The 22,640-nt window shown below is 41.7% G+C and overlaps 3 protein-coding genes across 6 annotated transcripts; 2 read left to right on the top strand and 1 right to left on the bottom strand.

Moving 5' to 3' along the window:
* Positions 1 to 250: 250 nt before the first annotated feature.
* On the top strand, positions 251 to 7,460 carry pms2 (PMS1 homolog 2, mismatch repair system component). Its single transcript, XM_079657373.1, has 15 exons — positions 251 to 626; positions 1,104 to 1,246; positions 1,452 to 1,538; positions 1,625 to 1,727; positions 1,812 to 1,995; positions 2,969 to 3,136; positions 3,281 to 3,378; positions 3,470 to 3,569; positions 4,020 to 4,104; positions 4,183 to 4,335; positions 5,045 to 5,870; positions 5,958 to 6,125; positions 6,221 to 6,321; positions 6,430 to 6,599; positions 7,110 to 7,460. The coding sequence occupies exons 1-15, from the start codon at positions 613 to 615 to the stop codon at positions 7,251 to 7,253; spliced, it is 2,544 nt and encodes an 847-aa protein (XP_079513499.1). The 5' UTR covers positions 251 to 612; the 3' UTR covers positions 7,254 to 7,460.
* A 321-nt stretch (positions 7,461 to 7,781) lies between these two features.
* Positions 7,782 to 19,139, top strand: rsph10b (radial spoke head 10 homolog B). Of its 3 annotated transcripts, none has more exons than XM_079657044.1 (19): positions 7,782 to 8,053; positions 8,170 to 8,245; positions 8,610 to 8,678; positions 8,847 to 9,020; positions 9,094 to 9,182; positions 9,261 to 9,381; positions 9,484 to 9,660; positions 9,861 to 9,966; positions 10,071 to 10,162; positions 10,248 to 10,437; positions 10,518 to 10,626; positions 11,102 to 11,181; positions 11,388 to 11,536; positions 11,798 to 11,902; positions 12,015 to 12,122; positions 12,356 to 12,446; positions 12,536 to 12,752; positions 13,000 to 13,059; positions 19,064 to 19,139. In XM_079657044.1, the coding sequence occupies exons 1-18, from the start codon at positions 7,839 to 7,841 to the stop codon at positions 13,031 to 13,033; spliced, it is 2,202 nt and encodes a 733-aa protein (XP_079513170.1). In that variant the 5' UTR covers positions 7,782 to 7,838; the 3' UTR covers positions 13,034 to 13,059; positions 19,064 to 19,139. The 3 variants fall into 3 exon arrangements, with proteins under 3 accessions (XP_079513170.1, XP_079513169.1, XP_079513168.1); XM_079657043.1 differs by lacking the exon at positions 19,064 to 19,139 and adding an exon at positions 14,057 to 14,166; XM_079657042.1 differs by lacking the exons at positions 13,000 to 13,059; positions 19,064 to 19,139 and adding an exon at positions 14,057 to 14,166.
* Positions 14,171 to 22,566, bottom strand: dlgap5 (discs, large homolog-associated protein 5). 2 transcript variants are annotated; one of them, XM_079657040.1, is made up of 19 exons: positions 22,414 to 22,566; positions 21,376 to 21,623; positions 21,096 to 21,283; positions 20,858 to 20,935; positions 20,727 to 20,766; positions 20,547 to 20,633; positions 20,332 to 20,427; positions 20,118 to 20,192; positions 19,418 to 19,452; positions 19,085 to 19,290; positions 18,277 to 18,450; positions 18,098 to 18,186; positions 17,838 to 17,998; positions 17,474 to 17,575; positions 17,127 to 17,370; positions 16,365 to 16,984; positions 15,768 to 15,933; positions 14,517 to 14,560; positions 14,171 to 14,400 (listed from the first exon to the last, which is right to left on the bottom strand). In XM_079657040.1, exons 2-19 carry the CDS (start codon positions 21,617 to 21,619, stop codon positions 14,287 to 14,289), a joined length of 2,763 nt encoding a protein of 920 aa, XP_079513166.1. In that variant the 5' UTR covers positions 21,620 to 21,623; positions 22,414 to 22,566; the 3' UTR covers positions 14,171 to 14,286. The 2 variants fall into 2 exon arrangements, with proteins under 2 accessions (XP_079513166.1, XP_079513167.1); XM_079657041.1 differs by lacking the exon at positions 14,517 to 14,560.
* Positions 22,567 to 22,640: the final 74 nt, after the last annotated feature.

Below are 22,640 nucleotides of genomic sequence, written 5' to 3'. Positions count from 1 at the left end.
TGATTTAGGTATAACAATAATAACTAATATTACAAAGTTAGCCCCAAAATTAAATCACATACTTGTTTTTTGTATTCCTTAAAATATAATATGAATAATTCGGCTTCAAACTGGGGAAGAGGACCCTGCAACAAAAACCAATTTGTTCGTTTTTTACTATATGAGGTAAATGCACAGGCTTCCTAACATTGGTCAGATTCCGGTAGATTTGATGATGAAATGCTAAAAAGTCTGAGGCAATGGTTTGAATAACGTATTTATATGCAGCGATATCATTTTGTACACAGTCTTTACTGCTATAATTTGTGTTCGCTATGAGGGTTTAATGTTTTGCATACTCAACATGTTATATTACTTTTAAAAGTCACCCTGCGCTGTTTTGCGCACGGCTAAAGCTCGCGAGACACTCTGTGCAGTGCGCGCGATACACATTTTTGTGTTTACAACATTTGAAGCGGTTGCACTTACAGTTTTATCACTAAAATATCATGCAGAACAAACTCCTTTTATTTACATGGATTTTAGTTGGGTTCTCTTCCTTCTCTGTTTCAGTTGAAGTCATATTTCATTTGAATTGAATGAGTTCCTCCTGGTGCTTGTCAGTCCTTGAAGATGTCTGATGCTTGGTAAGTTAGCTACCAAATAATTATATTACTTTATGCTGCAGATATGTATTTACATCGTGCAAATATCAATTTAAGGCTCTTGTTACAATGTAGGCACAGCCGTTCCGTTTTCATGTAGGTTTACTTGAACCTGTACCAAACTTCAATGAAAAATCTGTCAATTTATTTCTATTTTTGTGTCTATTTACATGCAATAAAACAAATGGGCAAATAAATGCATATGCATGAATAAAACGTATATACTGCACAATTCGGCATTGCAGCAAACTGTAGAACTAGTCTAAAATGCAGTTAAACTGTATGTTTTATAGTAAGTTCACTTGAAAGTCCCACATTCCCGATGTATTCACCAGAGATAACAGAACACAGGGGCTAAGCAGCTTTTAACATGTTTGATTGTCTTTTTTGAACATGCATCAGTTGCTGCAGTATGCATTTAGTTACATCATTGTCACTGTGTGATTGTTTTCTTCTCAGCACCTCTGAACCTGCAGGAGCCATCAAGGCCATTGACAAGCAGTCAGTGCATCAGATCTGCTCAGGACAGGTGGTTCTGACTTTGGCCACTGCTGTCAAAGAGCTGGTGGAAAACAGCATTGATGCAGGGGCCACCAATGTTGGTAAGAATTAATGCACATTCTTTTACATGTCTTTTCTTAAAAAGCTGACACAATTCTGGGGTGGCCCTTTTTGTTGTGCTGTTTAAGAGAGCTAACATTGTTAATACTGACAAGTTAATGGTTCTCTGTCAAAATGACAAGGTATCACATATATTTAGCAAAAATATAGACAACAAATCATTCCAATTTCCATTGCATGTTCTAGATGTCAGGCTGAAGGAGTGTGGAGCTGAACTAGTGGAAGTGTCAGACAATGGCAAAGGAGTAGATGAGGCAAACTTTGAAGGACTGAGTAAGTGTCAGCTTTGTTTATCTCCACCCTGTGAGTCAAAGCCTAATATGTTTGCTCAAGTGCAACCTCTCCCATCTGTTCCGCAGCATTAAAACATCACACGTCTAAGCTGAGGGATTTCTCCGATCTCATCCATGTGGAAACATTTGGCTTCAGAGGTGAAGCCCTCAGCTCTTTATGTGCTCTGAGGTAAAACTGCAACATTCATTCGGCCCATACACCTGTTTGACCATCTCTCCATCATATAAACTTTCCTCCGACCCCCTGCTCTAGCGGCCTGAGTGTGGTGACGTGCCATGAATCCACTCAGGTGGGCACCAAGCTGGTGTTTGACCACAAAGGCCACCTGGTGCAGCAGTCCCCTCAACCCCGGCAGCAAGGCACCACCGTCAGCCTGCAGCAGCTCTTCAACACCCTGCCTGTTCGCTACAAGGAGTTCCAACGCAACATTAAGAAGGTCAGTCATCAGAGGAGAGGTCTTATGTGTCTGCATCTTTATATCTACTATGTCACTACAAATCACATTCATTTTAGGAAAGTCCTTGTCATGTGTCTAAGCAACAGTTTTTCCTACATCATAGGCAGCTGTTGTTTTCCATAAATGTTATATACAATTGTTTTGCAATTACTTTATATTGGGATAAGTTATCCATAATAGGGTTACGGCAGTGTGTGGCGCAGTGGGTTGTGCGTTGGTGTTCAGATCAGGGGGTCACAGGTTCAAACCCCACTGCAGTCAGCATGTCGTTGTGTCCCTGAGACACTTCACCCCAAGTTGCTCCTGTGGGGATTGTCCACAGTATTGAGTATGTAAGCCGCTTTGGATAAAAGCGTCTAACAAGGGACATTTAATAACAGTAACAAAATACAATTCTGTTTAATCAATAACTGAAAAAGTGCATTCCTTATTTGGTGGAAAGTCATCTGGTTAACATTTCCAGCATCTTTCTTAAAGGTTATTTGACAAGGATAATAAAGGTGGTACATGCAGCTCTATACTTTGTGACTGTAAATGTAAAAGACATCAGCAAGCCCTGGATGTCTGAGCATCTTACCAGCACCACCTTGAAGACTATTTGAATTGCAATTCAGACTTTTTAAATGATTATACCACATTTCTAATACAATATAAACACTACACAGTGCGTGGCTTTAAAACAAGTTTATAGTCCTTGGGAAACATGGCATGGAATCCACAACAAACATGGACCTAAATAGAGAACAGGTGGATACAAAAACATGTAAAGAATGAAAATGGTTGTCAGAAATGTAACACTGTAAAAACTGAAACCCGGAGAGAACATAATACAACTTGGAATCATATTTTTCTTATATGTATTTAACTTTATTTGTTTTGAGCTATCATCAGGTAATTCAATTCCCATTGTCATTATCTATATCACCAATATGTCCTTGTTTTGTATTTTCAGGAGTATGCCAAAATGATACACATCCTGCAGTCCTACTGTATCATCTCTACAGGAGTGCGGATCACCTGCTCCAACCAGAACGGGCAGGCGAAGCGCAGCACCGTCCTCAGCACCAGTGGCTCCCAGAGCATGAGAGACAACATAGGGGCCATATTCGGACCAAAACAGGTGCGAACACTGCCCTAAATCAAGATAATTAACATATCTTTCCAGCTTTTTGTGGAGCTGTGCAATTGAAGTATATATCCAAATAGTTTTGTGGAATTGGTCTTATTTGTTTTGCTAAATCGTTTCATGTTTCCCTGTGTGTAGCTACAGAGTATTCTGCCTTTTCAGCAAGTGTCTCCAGCAGAAAATGTGATTGAAGAATATGGACTGACAGTTGCAGATCTACCCAAACAGCTGTTTACGTGAGTGATATCATTGCATGCAAGTCCTGTGCATGCCTTATCTGCAAATAAAATAGTTTATTTATCTTTCTTTTATACTTTGTTTTGGCAGCATGACAGGGTTTGTGACCCGAGCAGACCATGGTGCTGGGAGGAGTTCAACAGACAGGCAGTTCTTTTATGTTAACAACCGGCCGTGTGATCCTGTGAAGGTAATTCAAGTTGAAGTCCCCCTATTTAGCATTTATTAGCAGTATTCAAATATGCCATAATGGATTAAAATGGTGATGCACACTATATATTTCAGGTCCTAAAATTATTATGTATTATTTTTATAATGACTAAAGAGCTGATAGTGTACACAGTTTCAGATAAGTAAAACATGATTGCAATTTGCATAAAGGTTACTAACTTATTTTTAGGTAACAAATGTTTAATTATTAGCATTAACATCTATGAGAAGCAAGTCTGTTATCTGTATTGGCTGATAGTGCATCCCTAGTTTCGAACGCATCATAATATAGTTGTGAACAGATATTAGGCCATTTATATAATATTGATGTACAATATTTGTCAGAAAAGTATAACTTTTCCAATAATGATATACTTTTTGTTACTTGTTACATTTTAGCCTCACCTCTAACCTTTTGTTTTTCTTGCAGGTGACCAAACTTGTAAATGAAGTGTATCACATGTACAACAGACATCAATATCCCTTTGTTGCCCTGAACATAGCTGTTGCCTCAGGTAGGTCAGCTGAATAGTTATATCTGAATCCCACTGGCTACTATCTGTTCTAAATTTGTTATTGTGGTTTTATTTCAGAGTGTGTGGACGTGAACGTAACCCCAGACAAACGACAGATTTTCCTTCAGGAGGAGAAACTCTTGCTGGCTATTCTCAAGACCTCTCTCATCAACATGTACGAGTCGGGAGTCAATAAGATCAGCCTGAACTACACGCTGAAACCAAGCATGAGTAAGAACACACATTTAGCCTGCATAACAAAACATAATAAATAGGGATGTCCCGATCTCCTTTTTTTGCTCCCGATCTGATTCCGATCATTTGATTTTGACAATTTGCCGATACCGATCTTTCCCGATCCGATCTTTATGCAATGCATTAAGAGAAAAAAAAGAAAAAGCATTCAAGTTGTCCCTTAAGGTTATTTTTTTATTTAAATTGGATATTCTATCCAACATGGATATAGCTTCTTTTTTTCACAGCAGCATTGGATCAGTTCAGTTGTGCAGCATTGGATCAAAACAAAATAAAGCTTTTCAGTACTCGTTAGCTTACTGCTACAATTAGACACTGCGCCCTGCCCACTCTGTTGCCAGATTTGAGAGAAATAAGCAACCAGGTCTATGAAAACAAGCCCCAAAGAAACAACACATACATAATGTTGTGTAATTTGAAACCAAAACTAAGGCCTCAGGATGACTTTAAGACTTGAACATGGGCATTTTTGTTTTGTAACATTGAATACAAAAAAAAAAAAAAAATCCCGATCCCCAATTTTTTTCTCCCGATTCCGATCTTTTGAAAATCACGTGATCGGCTCCGATCCCCGATCACGTGATCGGATCGGGACATCTCTAATAATAAATATTGATATAATAGTTAAGTTGTGTCACAAAGAGAGTTTTTCCAGTGCTTTTATTGACTGCGTTTCTGTTTCTAGATACAAAGTCTGCGTCTGGAATCAGTCAGGTTGTCAACTCTAATGGGAAAATGCAACAATCGGCAGAAGAAAAGGAACATGTGACACGCTGTCCAAAGTCGTCTGTAAACTTAGGCGCTCTAAAAGCTGCTTTTTCAAGTAGTCACAGCTCAAATCATGGGAACAAGTCAAGCGTGGCAAAAGCAGCCAACAGTGGCCCGACACAAAAAACACTGCAGACGTTTTTCAAGGACACCGTGAAATCTCCTCCGTGCAGCTCCAGTGTAAGATCTCCTTTGAAAGCCACAAGAGATTTAGCTGAATACTCCCCGGTGGGAAAGTCAGTGCTCGATGGGTTCAGGTACGGAAAAGCATCATGCAGTGACGCCGATACTAAAAAAGACAGCGCTGTCACTGTGCCATCACCAGATATTGAGGTTTCTGGACTGGAGTTCAGATCTTCGGAGCCAGACACTGACTGTGTTAAAGAAGAAGAAGAAGAGTCAGATAATACTCAAACTGTTCCTGAGCCACACACTTCCAATGACGACTGTCCTGTGAGCCCCGATGCTAAGAGGGCCAGGAAAGGGAAACCACATTCACCAACAAAACATGAATCCAACACTTCTTCGAAATCTTCCTCGACGGTGGACGCTCCAGTGCGCCTACAGAAGAGGACGGTGAACCTCCAGTTTTCTTTACAAGATCTGGCAGGGAAGGTGAAGAGGATACAGGATCTGCAGAGACAGAAGGATGATGATGATGAGCTGCTCTGTCGACGCTTCAGGGCCAAGATCAACCCCGGAGAGAACAACAGTGCAGAGGAAGAGCTGAAGAAAGAGATCAGGTGGGATTTTACTCCAATAGGTTTTGCAGATTGCCAATATTAAAGCGTGATTGCTTCAACTTGACACTTTTTCTTTCCTCTCTTCAGTAAAGACATGTTTAAGGAAATGGAGATCATCGGCCAGTTCAACCTGGGCTTCATTATCGCCAAGCTGAACTCGGACATCTTCATGATTGACCAGCATGCATCAGATGAGAAATACAACTTTGAGATGTTGCAGCAACACAATGTTCTCCAAGGACAGAAGCTCATAGTGTAAGAAACTGACTCTATTGATGGCTTCTGCCTTGTGTTATTTTTATAAATCAAGTTTTTACTAATCTATATGTGTGTTTCATTTATGTTTGCAGCCCTCAGAAGCTCCACCTAACTGCTATCAGTGAAAATGTGCTCATGGAGAACATAGAGATTTTCAGGAAGAATGGCTTTGAGTTTCTTGTGGATGAGGACGGTATGAACATTTACCTTCAATTCAAAGGGTTTAAACATTTATCTCAGGTTCACAACTATTAAGTATCATTACAAATACTAAACCAGCATGTTTCTATTGTGTCTGCAGCTCAGGTCATGGAGAGGGTAAAGCTGGTATCTCTGCCCACCAGTAAAAACTGGACTTTTGGCCCCCCCGACATTGAAGAGCTGATCTTCATGCTGAGTGACAGCCCGGGGGTCATGTGTCGACCGTCCCGCGTCAGGCAGATGTTTGCCTCCCGAGCTTGTCGGAAATCTGTATGTTCATACTAATAATAAAGAGATACTTTTAAGTATTTACAGATATTTACACAAACCAGGTTTTGGCTTTGGATTAGGGTCAACAGTCATCCCTTACAACCAACTTTTTCTATCTATCACTTTAGAAAGGATAACGTGTTTTTGCCTTTTTTCTGTTTCCAGTCGCCATTCCTTGTACTATTAAAAAGTGATAAAGAAACAAAACGGAAATTATTTTTCAGAGGCGCTGGATTACTTACACATTATCCTATGTATTATTAACATGATATAAATAGTTCATTTTTAAAATATCAATATCACAGACCCATAAAGTGTACATATTTCTTGAAACTTTTGAACATCTCCAAGGTGTTTGATATACAGAAAAGGGTACATGAAAAATCTAATAGTATAAAACCTATACATCTATCTAGAATATGACTTGTTAGTCAGTTCTGATAGACTAATTGAATAACAGTTATATTTTCCTGACCCATTGTCTATTGTTTTGTTTGTGTCTATATTCAGGTGATGATCGGCACTGCTCTGAGCGTCAGTGAGATGAAGAAGCTTCTGATTCACATGGGGGAGATCGAGCAACCCTGGAACTGTCCTCACGGCAGGCCCACCATGAGACACCTCGCCAACCTGGACATGATCTCACAAGACTGACCAAGACTGTCCAGGAATCAACAGTGGCTTAAAATAACTAGATACAGATCATTTCTGTTAAACATCACCCCTGCACCTATTCACACAAGTGCAAACCATAGATACTGTATTCTTGTATTTTGCTGTTTAGTGTTTTTGTTTTTTTATACCTGTTGTGTTCTGATTTTATTTAAATAAACACCCAATTCATGGGGTAAATAAACAAGATATGTCTCTTATGTTCAGTGGTGTTAAGTAACTAAGTAGATGTACTGTACTTAAGTACCATTTTGAGGGACATTGTACTTCATTTATGATAATTTATTTGAGTATCGAAATGTTTTGCTATTCTGTACTTCTACTCCTTACTTGTAACAGACTATTCTTATACTCTGGTACTTCTACTTTTACTCAAGTACAATATTTAAGTACTTCTTCCACCTCTACTTATGTAATTTGCTTTGTTTAATTGCGGGTTGTACTCACAGGTTGTACTAGATTTTGCCTTTTTGACTGAAATCGGTTTCCGTAGTTGTGAGCGTTGGTTGCCGTTGCCATGGTGAGGATCCTAGCTTTCGCGACAGACAGGTAAATAAACAGCGCAAAATGAAACAAGGGAAAGAAAATCAAACTAAAACTACGTTAAAAAACAAAACGGAAAAAACGTGCGGAAACTCAGACCTACCTCATACAGCGGAAGAGACACATATAAGGAAAGTAGTGAGCTGTCCTCCTGTCTTAACCGTGAATTCAGCGGATGTGGACCTCCAAGATAATGATTTTTATGAACTTCCCACCTTTTTTAACTTAACTGTACAAAGGTAAATCGTCTCTTATACCAGTCATTACATTATTACTATTTAGTGCACTTATTGCGCTTATCATTTGTTGTCTAAATCCAGGTAGGAATTCATTTCTAGCATGTTGTTATTGACAGATATGAAGGGGAAACCTGTGAAGGCCTGTTTCATGGAGAAGGGGTTGCCTGTTTTGAAGGAGGCCACGTGTACAAGGTACTGTTTCAAAGGACATCACATTTATTCATTTTCAATTCAGTGTATTTCAGAGAAAGGGACAGTGCAAATGATCAATTACATTTGGTAAACAAAGCTTCCTAAAGTATATTAAAGCAAAAGCAGTGCACGTAATACTGTTACAGCACAGTCAATGTATACTTCAGCCTATTGTTTAACATGCATTGTCCATCAAAAATGTTAACTACTGCAAATATATGAAAGTTGTTGTTTTTAGTTTTAGTTGTCACTCGTGATGTCAAATCTATATTTATGGAAATGTATAGTAATGTCCTATGCTCCAATTTCCACAAGTTAATATAACAATTATTATAATTTTAAAAGTATTTTTTTTCTACTAAAGGGGATGTTTTCCAAGGGACTTATGGATGGACCTGGTGTCTTTACACAGGCAGGTGGATTAAAATATGAGGTAATAAAAAAAAAGATAATAACTGTAATGACCTTTCATTTCTTGAGCGATTCATATGTAATGATCATACCAACTTAATTGAAAGTGAGTATGGGAGCACACAATATAAGAATAAGGAGTTTGACAGGGGATAATACATTTTTTTCATCTATATTTAAAATCCAAAAGGGAGAATTTGTCTGCAACATGCTGGTGGGACGGGGCACCTTCACCTGGCCGGATGCCAGCTCCTATGAGGGGGAAGTACTCAATGCTATACGACATGGCACTGGAACCTACCGATGTGCAGACAATGGTGTGTCGTACACCGGGCAGTGGGATCAGGGCAAGAGGCACGGAAAGGTATGATCCACTTCCTCAAATCAGATATAGTCTCTTAAGATTTCTCCTCTGTGATTGGTTCTCTTTTTGTTAGGGTGTAGTGTATTTTAAACAGGATAAGAAGACATCTTGGTACAAAGGAAATTGGGTGAAGAACAACAGAGAGGGATGGGGAACAAGATGGTATGTATGCAGAACAGGGTTTCATATTTACCACAGTCACATCTAAACTTCGAAAAGATAATATCTGTGTTTTTACAGCTACCCCTCTGGTAACACTTACTCTGGGGAGTGGAAGAACAACCTGAGACATGGAGAGGGCTCCATGAGGTGGCTCAAACTGGGACAGCAGTATGTTGGGATGTGGCAGAATGGAGTCCAGGTATGACAGCACACCACAATAACAAATCCATATTGCAGACATTTCAGTACAATACCTTTTTTTTCACTTCCTAAAAAAGTAATCCTGCTACTGTTTTTGTAGCATGGGAAAGGCACGCATGTCTGGATCCTGAGGCGAGCGGATGGGTCTCAGTATTCCCAGAGAAATCAGTACACAGGAGATTTCGTTCAGGGTCAGAGGCACGGGCAGGGAACCTTTTACTACGCTGGGGGTGCGATATACGAAGGAGAATGGAGGAATAATAAGAAACATGGGAAGGTAAATACATGTTACTTACATACTGTATGTCTCCGAAATAAATCAAAAAGATGCTTGGAAGTACAACACATTTTTATTTAATGCTTTATAAGTTCTTTCAAAATAGATAAAATATGTGATCTAGCATCCATTTCACCCTCACAGGCACTTATGGTACACATCTATGTATATACTTTGAACAGTGACTGTATGCTTCATAGGGAAAATTCACTTTTGAGGACGGACATGTTTTTGAAGGAGAGTTTGTCCACGACGAGATGATGACAGACGACCTGAACGGAAACAAAGCTCCCACTTCTCGGCCTGGTAAAACAGCAGACAGAGTCCCTATGCCATCAAGGAAATAATTATTGGTGTTACACTCTTAAATCCTCCCCTACAAGTCCTGACATTATTGTATCTTCTCCCAGGCTCATCTATCTTAGGGCCCGACATGGCTCTAAACATTGAATGTCTTCTGGTGAAAATCCCTGAGAGACATCGAGACACCGAACGCAAAGAGGTCAGGAGCCGCTGCACACATCAACGCTTTGAACATCTCCACACGTCCTCGTGGTTTACCCTGATATATGGCTCGTGTGTAACAGGTGGAGTGTGTGGTGCTGAGGAAGGCCAGAGAGCTGAGGTCCATCTATAGTTTCTACAGCCGACTGGGCCATGCCCCCTCCCCAGATAACAGCTTCCTGATGTCCCGCCTGCAGCTGTGGCGCCTGCTCAAAGACTGCAACGTCCACCATCACAGCATCACTCTCACACAGATAGACAATTTCATCAGAGGTAACATCTCACAGTGACTAGCATTGGTACCTTTACAATTACAATTTTTTGTGTTGAACTTTTTTTACTCTGTGTCTCAGGGGATGAGACATCCGCAGAGACCCACTCTCCATTCACTCCCATGCTTCTGCGCAGGACCCTCAGCTGTCTAGTGGTTGCGGCGTATCACATCTACCATAAGGACGTGGTGTAAGGAAGGACTTCTAACAGATTGTCTTCAATAGATGAAATGATTTCTTTATTAATAACTTTTTATCTAAAAAACTGGAGTCAGCTTTAGCAGCAGCACATTTACTTCATGCATGTGAGAGACCCTTGCAACATTTAGAAGTATCTGAATTCAGAAAAACTTCTCTCAGCATTCTGAAATAATAATGTTAGCAACTATTTATTATAACACATACTCGTCTAAGTTGGTGAACATGGTAAACATTTGACCTGTTAAACATCAACAGCTTTGTTTTGTAAGCCTTTTGTAACCCTAACTATAACTTAGGTCAATGATGTTAGAGTTGCTAATACAAATTAGACCAAACTAAGACAAATAATAACTACCACAGCAAGGACTAACCCAAGGACACATTTTAAATACAAACTTTTTTTCCCTTTATAACAAATTTTGAGCTTCAGAGATGAGAATCAGTTCTGCTTCATCTTTTCACAGGTCACAAAACCACCTTCTGGCAGACTGCTTTTCCAAACTGATGACAGACAACATCATTCCTAATGCTAGTAATGTAAAAGGTGAAACCAATATTATATTGAAGGCTCATGTACACACGTATCAGATGGTAAAAGGTCGGACCACCTGCAAAATGATTTATCACAACATTAGAACAGTTTTTTGTCTATCAGGTTACTATCAGTCTTCAAGTTCCCAATTCAGCTTTGCTTAGCTCTATATTATGCAGTAATGTCTGTCCTTATTAACTCTAGCTGTGTTGATCCAGGCTTCATGTTTAGGCACCCAGACTGTGCAGAGGTGGCTGTAAGTTACTTAGAGAGGTGCTGGGAAGTCTATCAGGATTACTGCAGAGTCATTGCAGCGCCCAGAGAGGACCGGACCATGACCTGCCGACACCTGCTGTGGATGTTCAAGGTGCAACACACTGCAACACAAAAACTACCATACAAATGTACCTGTTCTTGTTATTTACTTTTCATTTTCTAACTTTATGAGGGAAACTTCAGGTGAACAGAATGGGTGACAATTATCTTTTGTGTTACAAGCTTTAACAAAATACATGTTTATTTTGCTTCAGGTCAACAGGTTGCTTCTATCCCATGAATAGAAAACGTTCTTTTTGAACCAGCATCATTGTTAAAGACATTGTGTTGATTTATTGTAAACCCCTGGCAGGATCTCCATCTGCTGGACAGTAACCTGAGCACAGCCAGATTGCTGCAGATCATCACTGCAGAGAGCCAGGACCCCAGGAACACGTCCTCCTGTCTGGATCTGGAGGTCTGCCTGGGAACACCTGTGGACTCATTCATTATTTCTCTGCTCATTCCCGCTGTTAATTCTTCCCCTCTCTCCTTATCGTTTTTTCTTTTCCCCACTCCTTGTTTTTCAGATTACATTCCTGGAGTTTTTTGAGGTACTTCTGGGCTCTGCTGAAGTGAAGTGTCAGCAGGTTTCGCCATCCAGCGCCGAAACCAAAGCCAGGAGCGATCTACCTGAGGTGGAGCTTTTCAGAATTCTTCGATACACTATGTTGTTTTATGTTATGACTTTTTTTGTACATTCATGAGCCACCTTGATGTGAAAAGTAAAAACAATTCCAATATTCACTATTCATTTCAGTATTGTCGCACCCCTACTGTTAATAGAAATGGCATGTGCTGCTGTGAGCCTGGCTATGTGACTTTGCTGAAATCTTTAATAACAAATCATTGCATTTACTTCTGATCAAAGAAAAGTGACAAGGCAGAAACATCCAATGCTCAAGACATGGAGAGTCAACAACAGGTCAGGGCTAAAGTCAGAGAGAGACCTCAGTCTGCAGGTAGGTTTTCCTTGTTTTTAGTTTCTAATTCTTTGAAATAATGTTTGATATGTTTGTACTTATACAGACTTTACATACATTACCTCTAGGGCAGAGAGATGGAGGAAAGGTTGTTCAAACAAGAGGGGTGAGAGCCCAAGACCATGAGGTGGAGATCTGGAATCAGACGATCCATCAATTCTTCAACCACTTCTTCTTCCCGGCTTTTGAACATTACCAGTTAGTGTCCAGAAACATGAAGGAGGAGAAGCTCCGGCAGGACTCCCAGAGACACATCGCTGAGGCCCAGGCCCGACAGAGAGCCAGGTAGTACTCTGCTAGTGGTTCACATCTGACGATAGTTTGGTGTTGTTGCACCAGTTAAGAGTATTATGTAGTAGATATCTAAATGTATTGGTTTATATGTATCACCAGTGATTTTGTTCCTACCAAAGGACAATGTTCTCATCTGCATGGACCAGTTTTGGATTTCTTTACCCTCAAATTTGTTGTAGAAATTGTCTTGGAGTGGAAAATACAATAGAAAAGATAAAAAATGCTTTGATCCCCATAGGGAAATTCAGGAGTCAGAGCAGCGACAGCAATAAGAGACAAGAAAACACACGCTAGGAAGGTAAGTGTGGGGGAAACTTCTGAAGCAATGAGAGTCAGGACTCTAACGGCCCGTCCACACTACAGCTTCGACAGCTTCAAAAACGGTTTCCAACGCGTCTGCCCATTCACTTTGAATGGGGTGACGTCACGTTGCCTCGCTTTTCGCCGAACTGAATTGTGGGTAGCAGAGCGGAGCTTTCCTGGCGTTTCAAGCTGCAAAAGTTGAGCAATATTCAACTTTTGAAGCTTCTGAAGCTTTCGGTGGAAGCGTCAGCCAATGAAATCATATGCCAGTACAAGCTCTAGCCAATCAAATCATATGCCAGTACAAGCTCTAGCCAATCAAACCGCTGCTTGTGTGTCAGGGGCGGGAGATTCATGTGATTGGTTGTTGGTCGAGCTTCAGACATGCCCGCCGGCAAGCTTTTTTTGAGGCTGTAGTGTGGACGGGCCGAAAGAGAGACACGAGGAGAACTGGAGCTTTGATGGCAAACACTGACTGTTTATCTGGAGCTTCGGCCGGAGAATTCACAAGACATGTCACGGGTCTGACCAAACGGTTCGGTTGAGATGCCACAATCAATTCTGAAGAACTCTTCTGTAGCTCCAGGTTTTAACTAGTTCAGAGTGTAATAATCAACATTCTTCAATAGATAGACTAAACAGCTGAGGACCCTGAATCTAACAAGAGCTGTCGTCCAGAGAACATAATGTGCGCCAGGGAACCTACGTCCCTAAAAAGAAGGGCTTCTAGATGTCCCTGAAAAATAAACTATCTCATGTCAGCTTGTGCTCGGTCATAAGCTGGCAACAATGCGCCCAGCTGGCCCTCCTTAAGAGAGATAGCAGCAACACCCAAGGCCGTAGAACTATGCCATGGGAAAGGAGACAGCAAAGAGAGAAAATGATGAGCTGTGTCAAAGGCTGCATACCTAAGCAATGATTCCCTAACAGTAAGAGTACACAGAGATAATATATAACATCTATGTATTCAGTTTAGTTCTCTATTGTTACAGGCAGAGGAAGCTGGAGCTGCAGCAGAGAAACCTGAAGACAGCAGCATAAAACTCACTGTTCTGTACCGACACCATCCACAGGCAATTCATAAAAAAATATATATCATTGAGTCATTTCCTGGTTGTAACAAAATATTTATTTATAAAAGACAAAAAACACGAATCACAAACTCTTTGGTGCTTCAATTGGTTAAAATATGTAACAAATAAAAATGTAAAGGAAATCTCTGCTACATATTAGAGGGAGGGGTGAAGACCATGAGGTCACTCGGACAGACGGACTGTCGAATCCGCTCCTTCGTGTCGGGGGTGAAGAGGAGAATGTCATACTCGGCTTTCTGCATCTATGGAAAAGGAACAAAAAATACAGTATGAATATTCAGCAACGAAAAGGCTGGAATAAAAAGAGTAAAGTTTAAAGTTTTGGAAGTAAAGAAATCAAAAAAAGGTGAAAATTGACCTGTGGTGACTGAAGAAATAACATTGAAGACACCCCTGGACCCGCTGTGGTGAAAATAAAACGTGGGAGTGAAGACAACAAAATGTGAAGTTAAACAAAACCATATCCCAGAAGAAAGACTGTGGTATTCTCTCATATCACAATAGCATTCTATCTAAAAGCTGCAGCATTTAGTGGGATATTTCAGAAAAATCATGTCATTATTTTATATTTTTGGTGTCCAAAAAAATTCACAATAATGATATTATCTTGCTTATAGAAAATATAACCATAGAAAATAAAAATAGTGCTATCAAACATATCTTTTGGGGAAATCAAGTAAGGTGGAGAGTGTCACCATAACTGTACAAAAAAGAACCAATAAATTAATGGACGTTAAATTAAAAAAAGGTGTTGGATTTTTTACAAAAATAATAGGCGCTTTCACACCGGAGTACTTTTTCCGTTTAGTTCCTGGGATTTTGCGTTCACGCCAAAAAGAGAACTTAGTTCATGAGAACTTTTCCCCCCTTTTCAGTCCCCGCTAGAGAGCAGGTACTTTCCTGGGGAGAAAAAAGTTTCAATTTCTGATTGGCTGGGCGAATTGCAAACCACGCCCCGCAAAACTCGGAAAGGTTTTGTAGAGCTGCCATTGTATTTGCTGGCATTAGCATTATTAGCATTAGCCCCGCGCACCAACGGAGAGAGAATCACTTTTGGCAACACAAAATAAAACATGGGATCGGTGGAGATGAGGAGGTGTCGGCGTTCTGGCGATTTACTCGGAACGCTTCAGTAGAAGCTGCTGGGAGTCCCAGCAGCTTCGACTGAAGCCAGCCCCCAACTCCGTGGACTTCCGGCCGGGGACTTCGGGTGGCAGTATACGCCGTGAAGTTCTTTGTGGCCTGCCAGTAAACCCAAAGCAGAAGAAGTGACGTCAGCAGCTTCATTTGTGTAATCCTCCCCCAGGGACTTATTCCGGTGTGAACGTGATCTGCTCTTTAGTTCCATAGGGGAACTAAATGCTGGGAACTAAGTACTTGGTGTGAAAGCGGCAATTACTTTACAAGAGAACCAATAAACTAATGGACGTTGAGATACAAGGTGTGCATTAAATCAATTTACTTGAATATAAACTCTAGTTCTGCTCATTTGAAATAAATGTCAACATAGAAGTCCCGCCTGCTGCAGCTTTAGTTTCCGTTGGTGTTGTTAGGGAATACAACTCAGGTGCTTGAGTGCATGCAAAGCACCTGTGGGCATCAATCATACCTAGTTCCCTTTGAGAGGGCAGGTCCTCTGATGGACCTCCGGGACTCTCCATCTCCACATCCACCGCCATGGGGGACAGTGTCTCCACGGCAACTGTAGCCTGCGGCGACAGGCTGCAACTCAGTGAAGGCTGGAGGTAACGCTCAAAGTCCAACCCGGGAATCTCCTGAAATTAAAAAAGGATAACTAGGAAAGGGAAAAACTTTTCTATCACATATATTCTGCTCGTGTTCAGGTGTATATCAGTATGTCGTGTCTCTACTGTGACATGTTAACATGCTTTAATGTTCAAAAAGCTCTTTATTTTTCTCATACTGCCGTTTAGAGATGTCCCGCCCCTTAACCTATCATGTCAAATGTGTTGGAGCTTTTAGCCAATAGATGCCAAGTGACACATAGGGATGTCACAATAGTAAACAAAAAGGAGTCCAATGTAGGTGTTTCGCGCAGTGTGGGAGAGAAACTCCCCCTGGAGGGGTTTTAGCCTCTGCAGACCATTTACATGCACAGAAACCTCTATGTAACACAATACAGGAAAGGAAACCCCTAAAGCATAATAGGGCCCCTTTAATACAAAAAGAAGGGAAATGTGTTTACCTCAACAACGTCAGGTGTTTGGCACACAGACTCTGACGCCTCCACAGCGGGAGGGGGGGAGGTGGGAGTCACACAGGGTGACAACATGAAACTGAGAGATGGTGAGGAATCAGGGGCATGGGAGACAGGAAGAGGAGTTTTACAAGGAGAGGGGGAGAGCCTTGAAGAGAGAGGGAGGTCCACATCGACGGCCTCAGAGGGTCCCTCCTGCTCCATGACGACAGAGATGGACGGAAGTGAGCGTGCAGGTGTTGGAGTGTTCAGCTCAGGAACAGAGGCCGTGTTCTCCTGCATGGAGACTGCTGGGTGCGCAGGGCTCTTTCCCGGCCGAGTGTCGTCTGAACACACTCCCTTGGCAGGTGAGAAACAGAGGGAGGCGTTCTCGTTTCTGTTCCGCGACGCCTGAGGAGTGCCGCGCTGAGACTTGGGTGTTTGAGTTTCTCTGAGGGTGAGACGGAGGAGGGCGGGAGTTTGGAGAGTGTGAGAGGGAGAGGCGGCGGTGGAGACGGGGGTCTGTGAGAGAGCGGGGGACTGCCGGGTGAATCTTCTGGGGGTGAGGTAGTTGGAGGAGGGGGAGGCCTGAGGGGCGGCACTCAGGCGGCTGGATCTCCTCACTGAACCTAGACACAAAAAGATATTGTTATTCAGCAATAAACCTGGAACGTGTACTCTAACAATGCACATTTCCCCGCTGTAGGACTAAAACAGGAATTCTGAAAATACACAAAACGATGACATCACAATCAAGTTGTTTTCTCTCACCTCCTGACGGTCTGGCTGGGCTCTCCACCCGGAAGAACCCTCCATCGAACACCACCTGAGCAGCGGGTTGCGGCTCTGCTTCAGGCTGTGGTTCCTGAGAGTCTAAGTTCCCAGAATCCTTTGCTGCTTTCTCCGCCTCGGCTGCCTGCTGTTTAGCTTTCATGGCCGCCTTCACGGCAGCCAGACGAGACTTTGCTCCTGCTGCTTTCGTTCCTGCGGGTTTGGCAGGTGCAGCTGATGGCTTCTGTCAAAAACACACGAAGGGTTTAATGTCTTTACATCGAAACAAGGACACACCGTACCTCTTTAAACAAACACGTTTAGTATGCACTGCAAAGAGTCCTTACCTTCACTGCTTTCCTCTGGCGCGGGGCTGGCTTGTGCTCCTCCACCCAGCTTCGGCTCTCTGCTACTTTCAGAGCCTCAAACTTCTTGTGCACATCCTTTACCTAAAAAAACGGCACAAATAAGGCAGGGCCCGTTTATTTATACAGCGCCTTTCAACACAGCGCTTTACAAACATTAAAAACATTAAGAGCGTTCAGATAAAGTGCAGCAGAATAACTTTATAACATGTAAACGCAAAGAGAACAAACTAACACAAGCTAAAGTAGAATAAAGCTACAAAATACAGAGCATTGATAGACCTCAACATATATAATGATGTCTCTTTATCATTTGGTGCCTGAAGCAGCAGCTGTGTGAACCCACCTGGTAGCACACCATGTCCCAGAACCCCTGCAGGTCGGTGCAGGTGGTGATCTTCTCGCCTCGGCTCAGATCGCAGTCGTCGACCAGACCGCCGAACTGCTTGAAACGCTCCTTCATCAGCAGCTTGGCCTGGCCTACTACTGTACGTATACTGTCTCTCACTGGACAGAGAGGGGAGACAGAAAGACACTGCATTAGGACGGCTTTCCCAGGGAACAAGTCTCCATTATAAAACCCAGACTTTAAGCTGCCACACTCACTCTCTTCCGGGATGGACTCGTCTTCCACTTTAGGCTCCCAGACGACACACAGAGCTGACAGTGCGCCCGTGTCTTTGGACATTTCCGATCTGGATAATACACAAAAAAATAAGTGATTTTAAAGACTTTGAATGACCTTAAAAATGTTTAGGATAAACATTTATATCCAAAAATGCTACCTGAAGTATGAGACGCCATGCTTTGTTTCCAGGAGGCTGCCTGGAGTCGGAGGGGCCATTGTAGGGGAGGTATGAGGAGGAGAGCGTCGAGAGGATTTAGGGGGAGAGGGTCCGCTTAGCTCAGCTTCAGGCTCCACGTTGAAGGGGAAGACCTTTGGAATAACGAAGCTGGGGCTGGGAAGGAAAAAAGTGACAACATGGCATTTAGACAGGAAGTTCCCAAGTTTTTGAAGACAACACCGAAGACAAAATAATATCCAGTACCATGATGTTTCATATTTACTGCCATGGGCGTATGTGTAATAGGGATGCCAGCGATTATTCGTTACAGTCTCCATCATCGAAAATTATTTTTAAAATTCGATTTTATTTATATATATTTTTTCTGTTTTTTTTTTCTGGCTTAGTTTCAACCAAAATAGACTAATGCTAATAATAGTAATAGTATTAATAATTGTAAATGGCCATTGGTCACACCACCAGTTTGTTTTACTGTAAACTTGGAGGAAGCCAGCAGTGCAGGATGCGCTGCTACACCCCGACCCCCCCCCCCCTCTCCGTCACACGTGCGATTGATTTATTGGAGTGAGAACACAACTAAAGATGAACAAAGGAAAGAAGAGTTCCTCGTGGAACTACTTCAAAATGACAAATGCAAGAGTTTTTTTCTTCAAATAATCGATTATTATTCGCCAGGACTGTCCGATTTTGATCATGGTCAGTTTCTGGCATCCCTAATATGTAACAATGCAAACATGTTTAAGCTTAACGAGTGTTTAACCAACAGAGAAGAGGGGATCAGGCTGACCTTGGAGTGAGGAAAGCGTCTGCAGAGCGAGGAGTGAGAGGATCGAACTTGAAGGATGGTAAGCCGGTAGGAGCCTTGAAAGTGAAATCCGTCGGAGCAAAAGAAGACAATGAGGGCGGCGCATCGACGGGACCCTCAGCAGGGATGGAGTCGGCTGGAGATGGGTCCACCACCATGTCTTCCCCTGGCTCCTGCATCTCAGGCACCTATATGACACAACAAACTAATTTATCAACCATAGTGGTAAAAATGTTAACTTTATGAATGAAGCTTCGAACCATAAAAAGGTACCAACTTATTTTACAACTGTGTAAAACTCAAATAAAAGCTCACCTTGAACACAGCAGGCTCCACGGTGTTGTCAGTTTCTGTAATTTAAAAAGGAGAAATACATAAAGTTATATAAAGTTTAGAGGATAAAATAAAAACAACAGTCTGCGTTAGGGCTGCGCGATATATATCGTGTTGTGACGATAATCGCGCTATGCGCATGCGCGATATTCACGTGTTTTTTTTTAGGACGTGCGATATTAGGCTCACGCAGCTCTCATGTCAGGAGTACTTGAGTGAGTGACATGCAGGCTCTGCATGCACAGCAAACCACCAATCACAATCATTCTTGATCAGATCACAGCAGGGTAACCGAGCTAGCTCAGCTTGATGCTCTGATAACTTCGTCCGTGACTAAAATCCTTCATCCGGTTAAATATAATTAGAAAAGTACCAATTGTATGGCGTTAAAGTTCAAGAAAGGATGGTTTTCAATTCCTGTATTTTTTCATATATATTAGTTGTGAATCTGCTTCATAAATGATATTTTGTAGTAAGTGTTTCATGGATACATTTTAAAGGAAGACTCCAACATTTTCCAGTTTTTTCACATACATACATACATACATACATACATACATACATACATACATACATACATACATACAGCAGGGGAGAACAATATCGCAATGTCAGTCTTTTCCAATATGGTGCAGCCCTAGTCTGCATAATTGGATGGCTCTTTATCAACATGTAAGGATACCTTTACAGTTCTGTTCTTGGTCAGAAGGGGGGGCCACATGGTCGACAAACACTCTGCTCCTTGTGGTTCTTGCATCTAAATGGGAGAAGATTACAAATAGTGGGTTTACCAAACAAAGCATGTATCTCTTTGCGTTGATGGTCACATTTCAAGTGCTTTTCACAGTTTTTATACAATAAAAACACCTAAACTGTGGCCATGGCTCAGTGTTTACCTGCAGGCTTGCCCTTAGGTTTGTCTTTCACCACAGGAGCTGTAACCGGAGGCCTGTTGGCTGATCGGGTCGACGCAGCTCGTACGACCGGCTCCACTACAGTAGGAATTACAGAGACACAGAATGAGGTGCAAATAAGGGAACACAATAGGGTGAAACCGATCTGAAAGCTGGTCTCAAGGTCGCGTTATGGGCTCCTTTATTGTATTTCTTACCGGCACAAACTTTGATCTTGGTAGCAGCCGCTGCCGGCTTGACGGGAGCGACCTGGCTCCTGGTGGATCTTTCCACAGCAGGTTGAGCTAAAGGAGGCGAGAGAGGTCAGATCTATAAGACGCCAGGTTACAGGAAACAATATGCTTTATATAAAACATTGGGAAACTCCATTTGTTTACCTTTCTTTGTTGCAGTATTCAGATTCTGCGTCTTTAGAGGCTGTGGAATATGTGTTGGAAGAAAACGTTTATATCAGCTTTTGGTTTTCTGGAAGTTAATTTGTGAGCATATGAGAAAAAGATCGTATTACCTTTTGCACTTGCTGCTGCTGCTGCTGTTTCATTGATCGAGTGACTCTGACACTCTGGGATGCAGTTGTGTTCAAAGACTGAAATAAAAAGAACAAATTAGACAGATTGTCTTTTCACTATATCTGTAAAGCGTCTTTGAGCACCTGTAAAATCTATTATTATTATTATATTGCAGGAATTATTCATAATGTGTGTTGTTTACAGTGTAAACTAGTGTTTTGATGATCCGCCCCTCACCTCCTTAGATCTAGTTGAGCTAGCTGGGACTGTGGGCAGGGGGGCGATGGAAAGACCGTCCTTTGGATGATACAGGCCTGTCTTAAAAACACCTTTACGCTCCTTTTCTCTCATTTCCTTCTCCTTTTCAAGAGTCTTACGCTCTTTCCAGCGCTGGAGCTGCTTCAACCTCTCTTCTGCAGCCATAACTGTGAGGAAAATTAAGGGTTATGTTGGGAGTGCCTTATTGTGAACAAGTTATTAGACTGAGTCGAAGCTCTGGTGGTAAATAACGCCATACTTTTAGCAGATTTGGCATCGTTCAGTGTCTTCCCCTGAGTAACTGATATGTTGGCCATCGCAGTGGAGGCGTTCAGGGACGACATCTCCATCTCTGGGATTTGGTCCAGCTGTCTGCGTGTGTTCATGGCCCGCTGTCTGTTCTCCTTCTGGGACTGAGACCTCCTGCGGGACATCTTCACCCTCAGCATCGACACACTGGCGTCCCGCTGGCGCAGGTGAGCGAATCGTGAATCCATGTTCATGTATCTGGAGTTAAGAGGATCAGAATATAAGGGGCTATGACAGGTATTCAAGTAAATCACATTGGAAGTGGTAGAGGTTTTGCCAACTTCTACAAAAAGATGAATGTTTAGGGTCTAAATAAAAGTGATAGAATTTAAAACCTAAAAAAGTATTAGCATCAGTTTTTCATCATTTAGTCAACAAAAGTAATTACCTATGACGTCAATTGAACATCAGGATTCAACTGAAACTAGCAGCCCCTTCTCAAAATTAACATGAACATGTAATCATATATCGAATTTACAAATGATTGTTTTTAATCCTCTTAACGTTAACGCTAAATACACCTCAATGTTTAGCTATCTCTTCCCTAAGGTGTCTAACAGATAACGTTGAGCTGACCTTAAAACCTAACATTAACTTAAAAAACTTAAAGGCGAAACACAAAGGGGGAAAAAACACGTTGTAACGTTAATGTATGATGAAACACTTTCCATGGACAAATTACACAACAGTAACCTATTCAAAACCAGTGGTCCAAAATCCAACACAAAGTTAAGTTGATCAAACTTTAACTAATGTTTATCAAACACCGTATGATTAACGTTACAAATCCCGTTCCAATTACTGTAACAGTTAACGTAGAATAATTTAGTTTGTACGATAAAGACGAGCAAAATATAGCTAATGTTAGCACAGTTAGCTAGTTAGACGTTAAGCGTTAGTACAGCTCATCACCAAGAGGAAATGTTCCGTTAGCAACCAACTATAGAACTGCCTTTTAACGAATTATATAATAACACATCCATTTTACCTTGCTCTTCTTAAAAACACGTATAAAAATCAAACTTCGTTTTCTAGCCGTGCAGTAAAAACACCTAGTACTCAACGGACAGGTAGTTCAGCCTGAAATACACAACAACCATGGCGGGTGACTTTTTAAATTTCATCAAGGTTGACGCTGATTGGCTGAAAATGGGACAACGAGCGACGATTGGTCCTTTTTGTTTTCTCTGGTTTTGTAGTGATGAGTGTAGGATG

Source organism: Notothenia rossii, assembly GCF_949606895.1.
Source record: "Notothenia rossii genome assembly, chromosome: 11".
Taxonomy (NCBI): Eukaryota; Metazoa; Chordata; class Actinopteri; order Perciformes; family Nototheniidae; genus Notothenia; species Notothenia rossii.
This window is presented reverse-complemented; position numbering and strand designations above follow the sequence as displayed.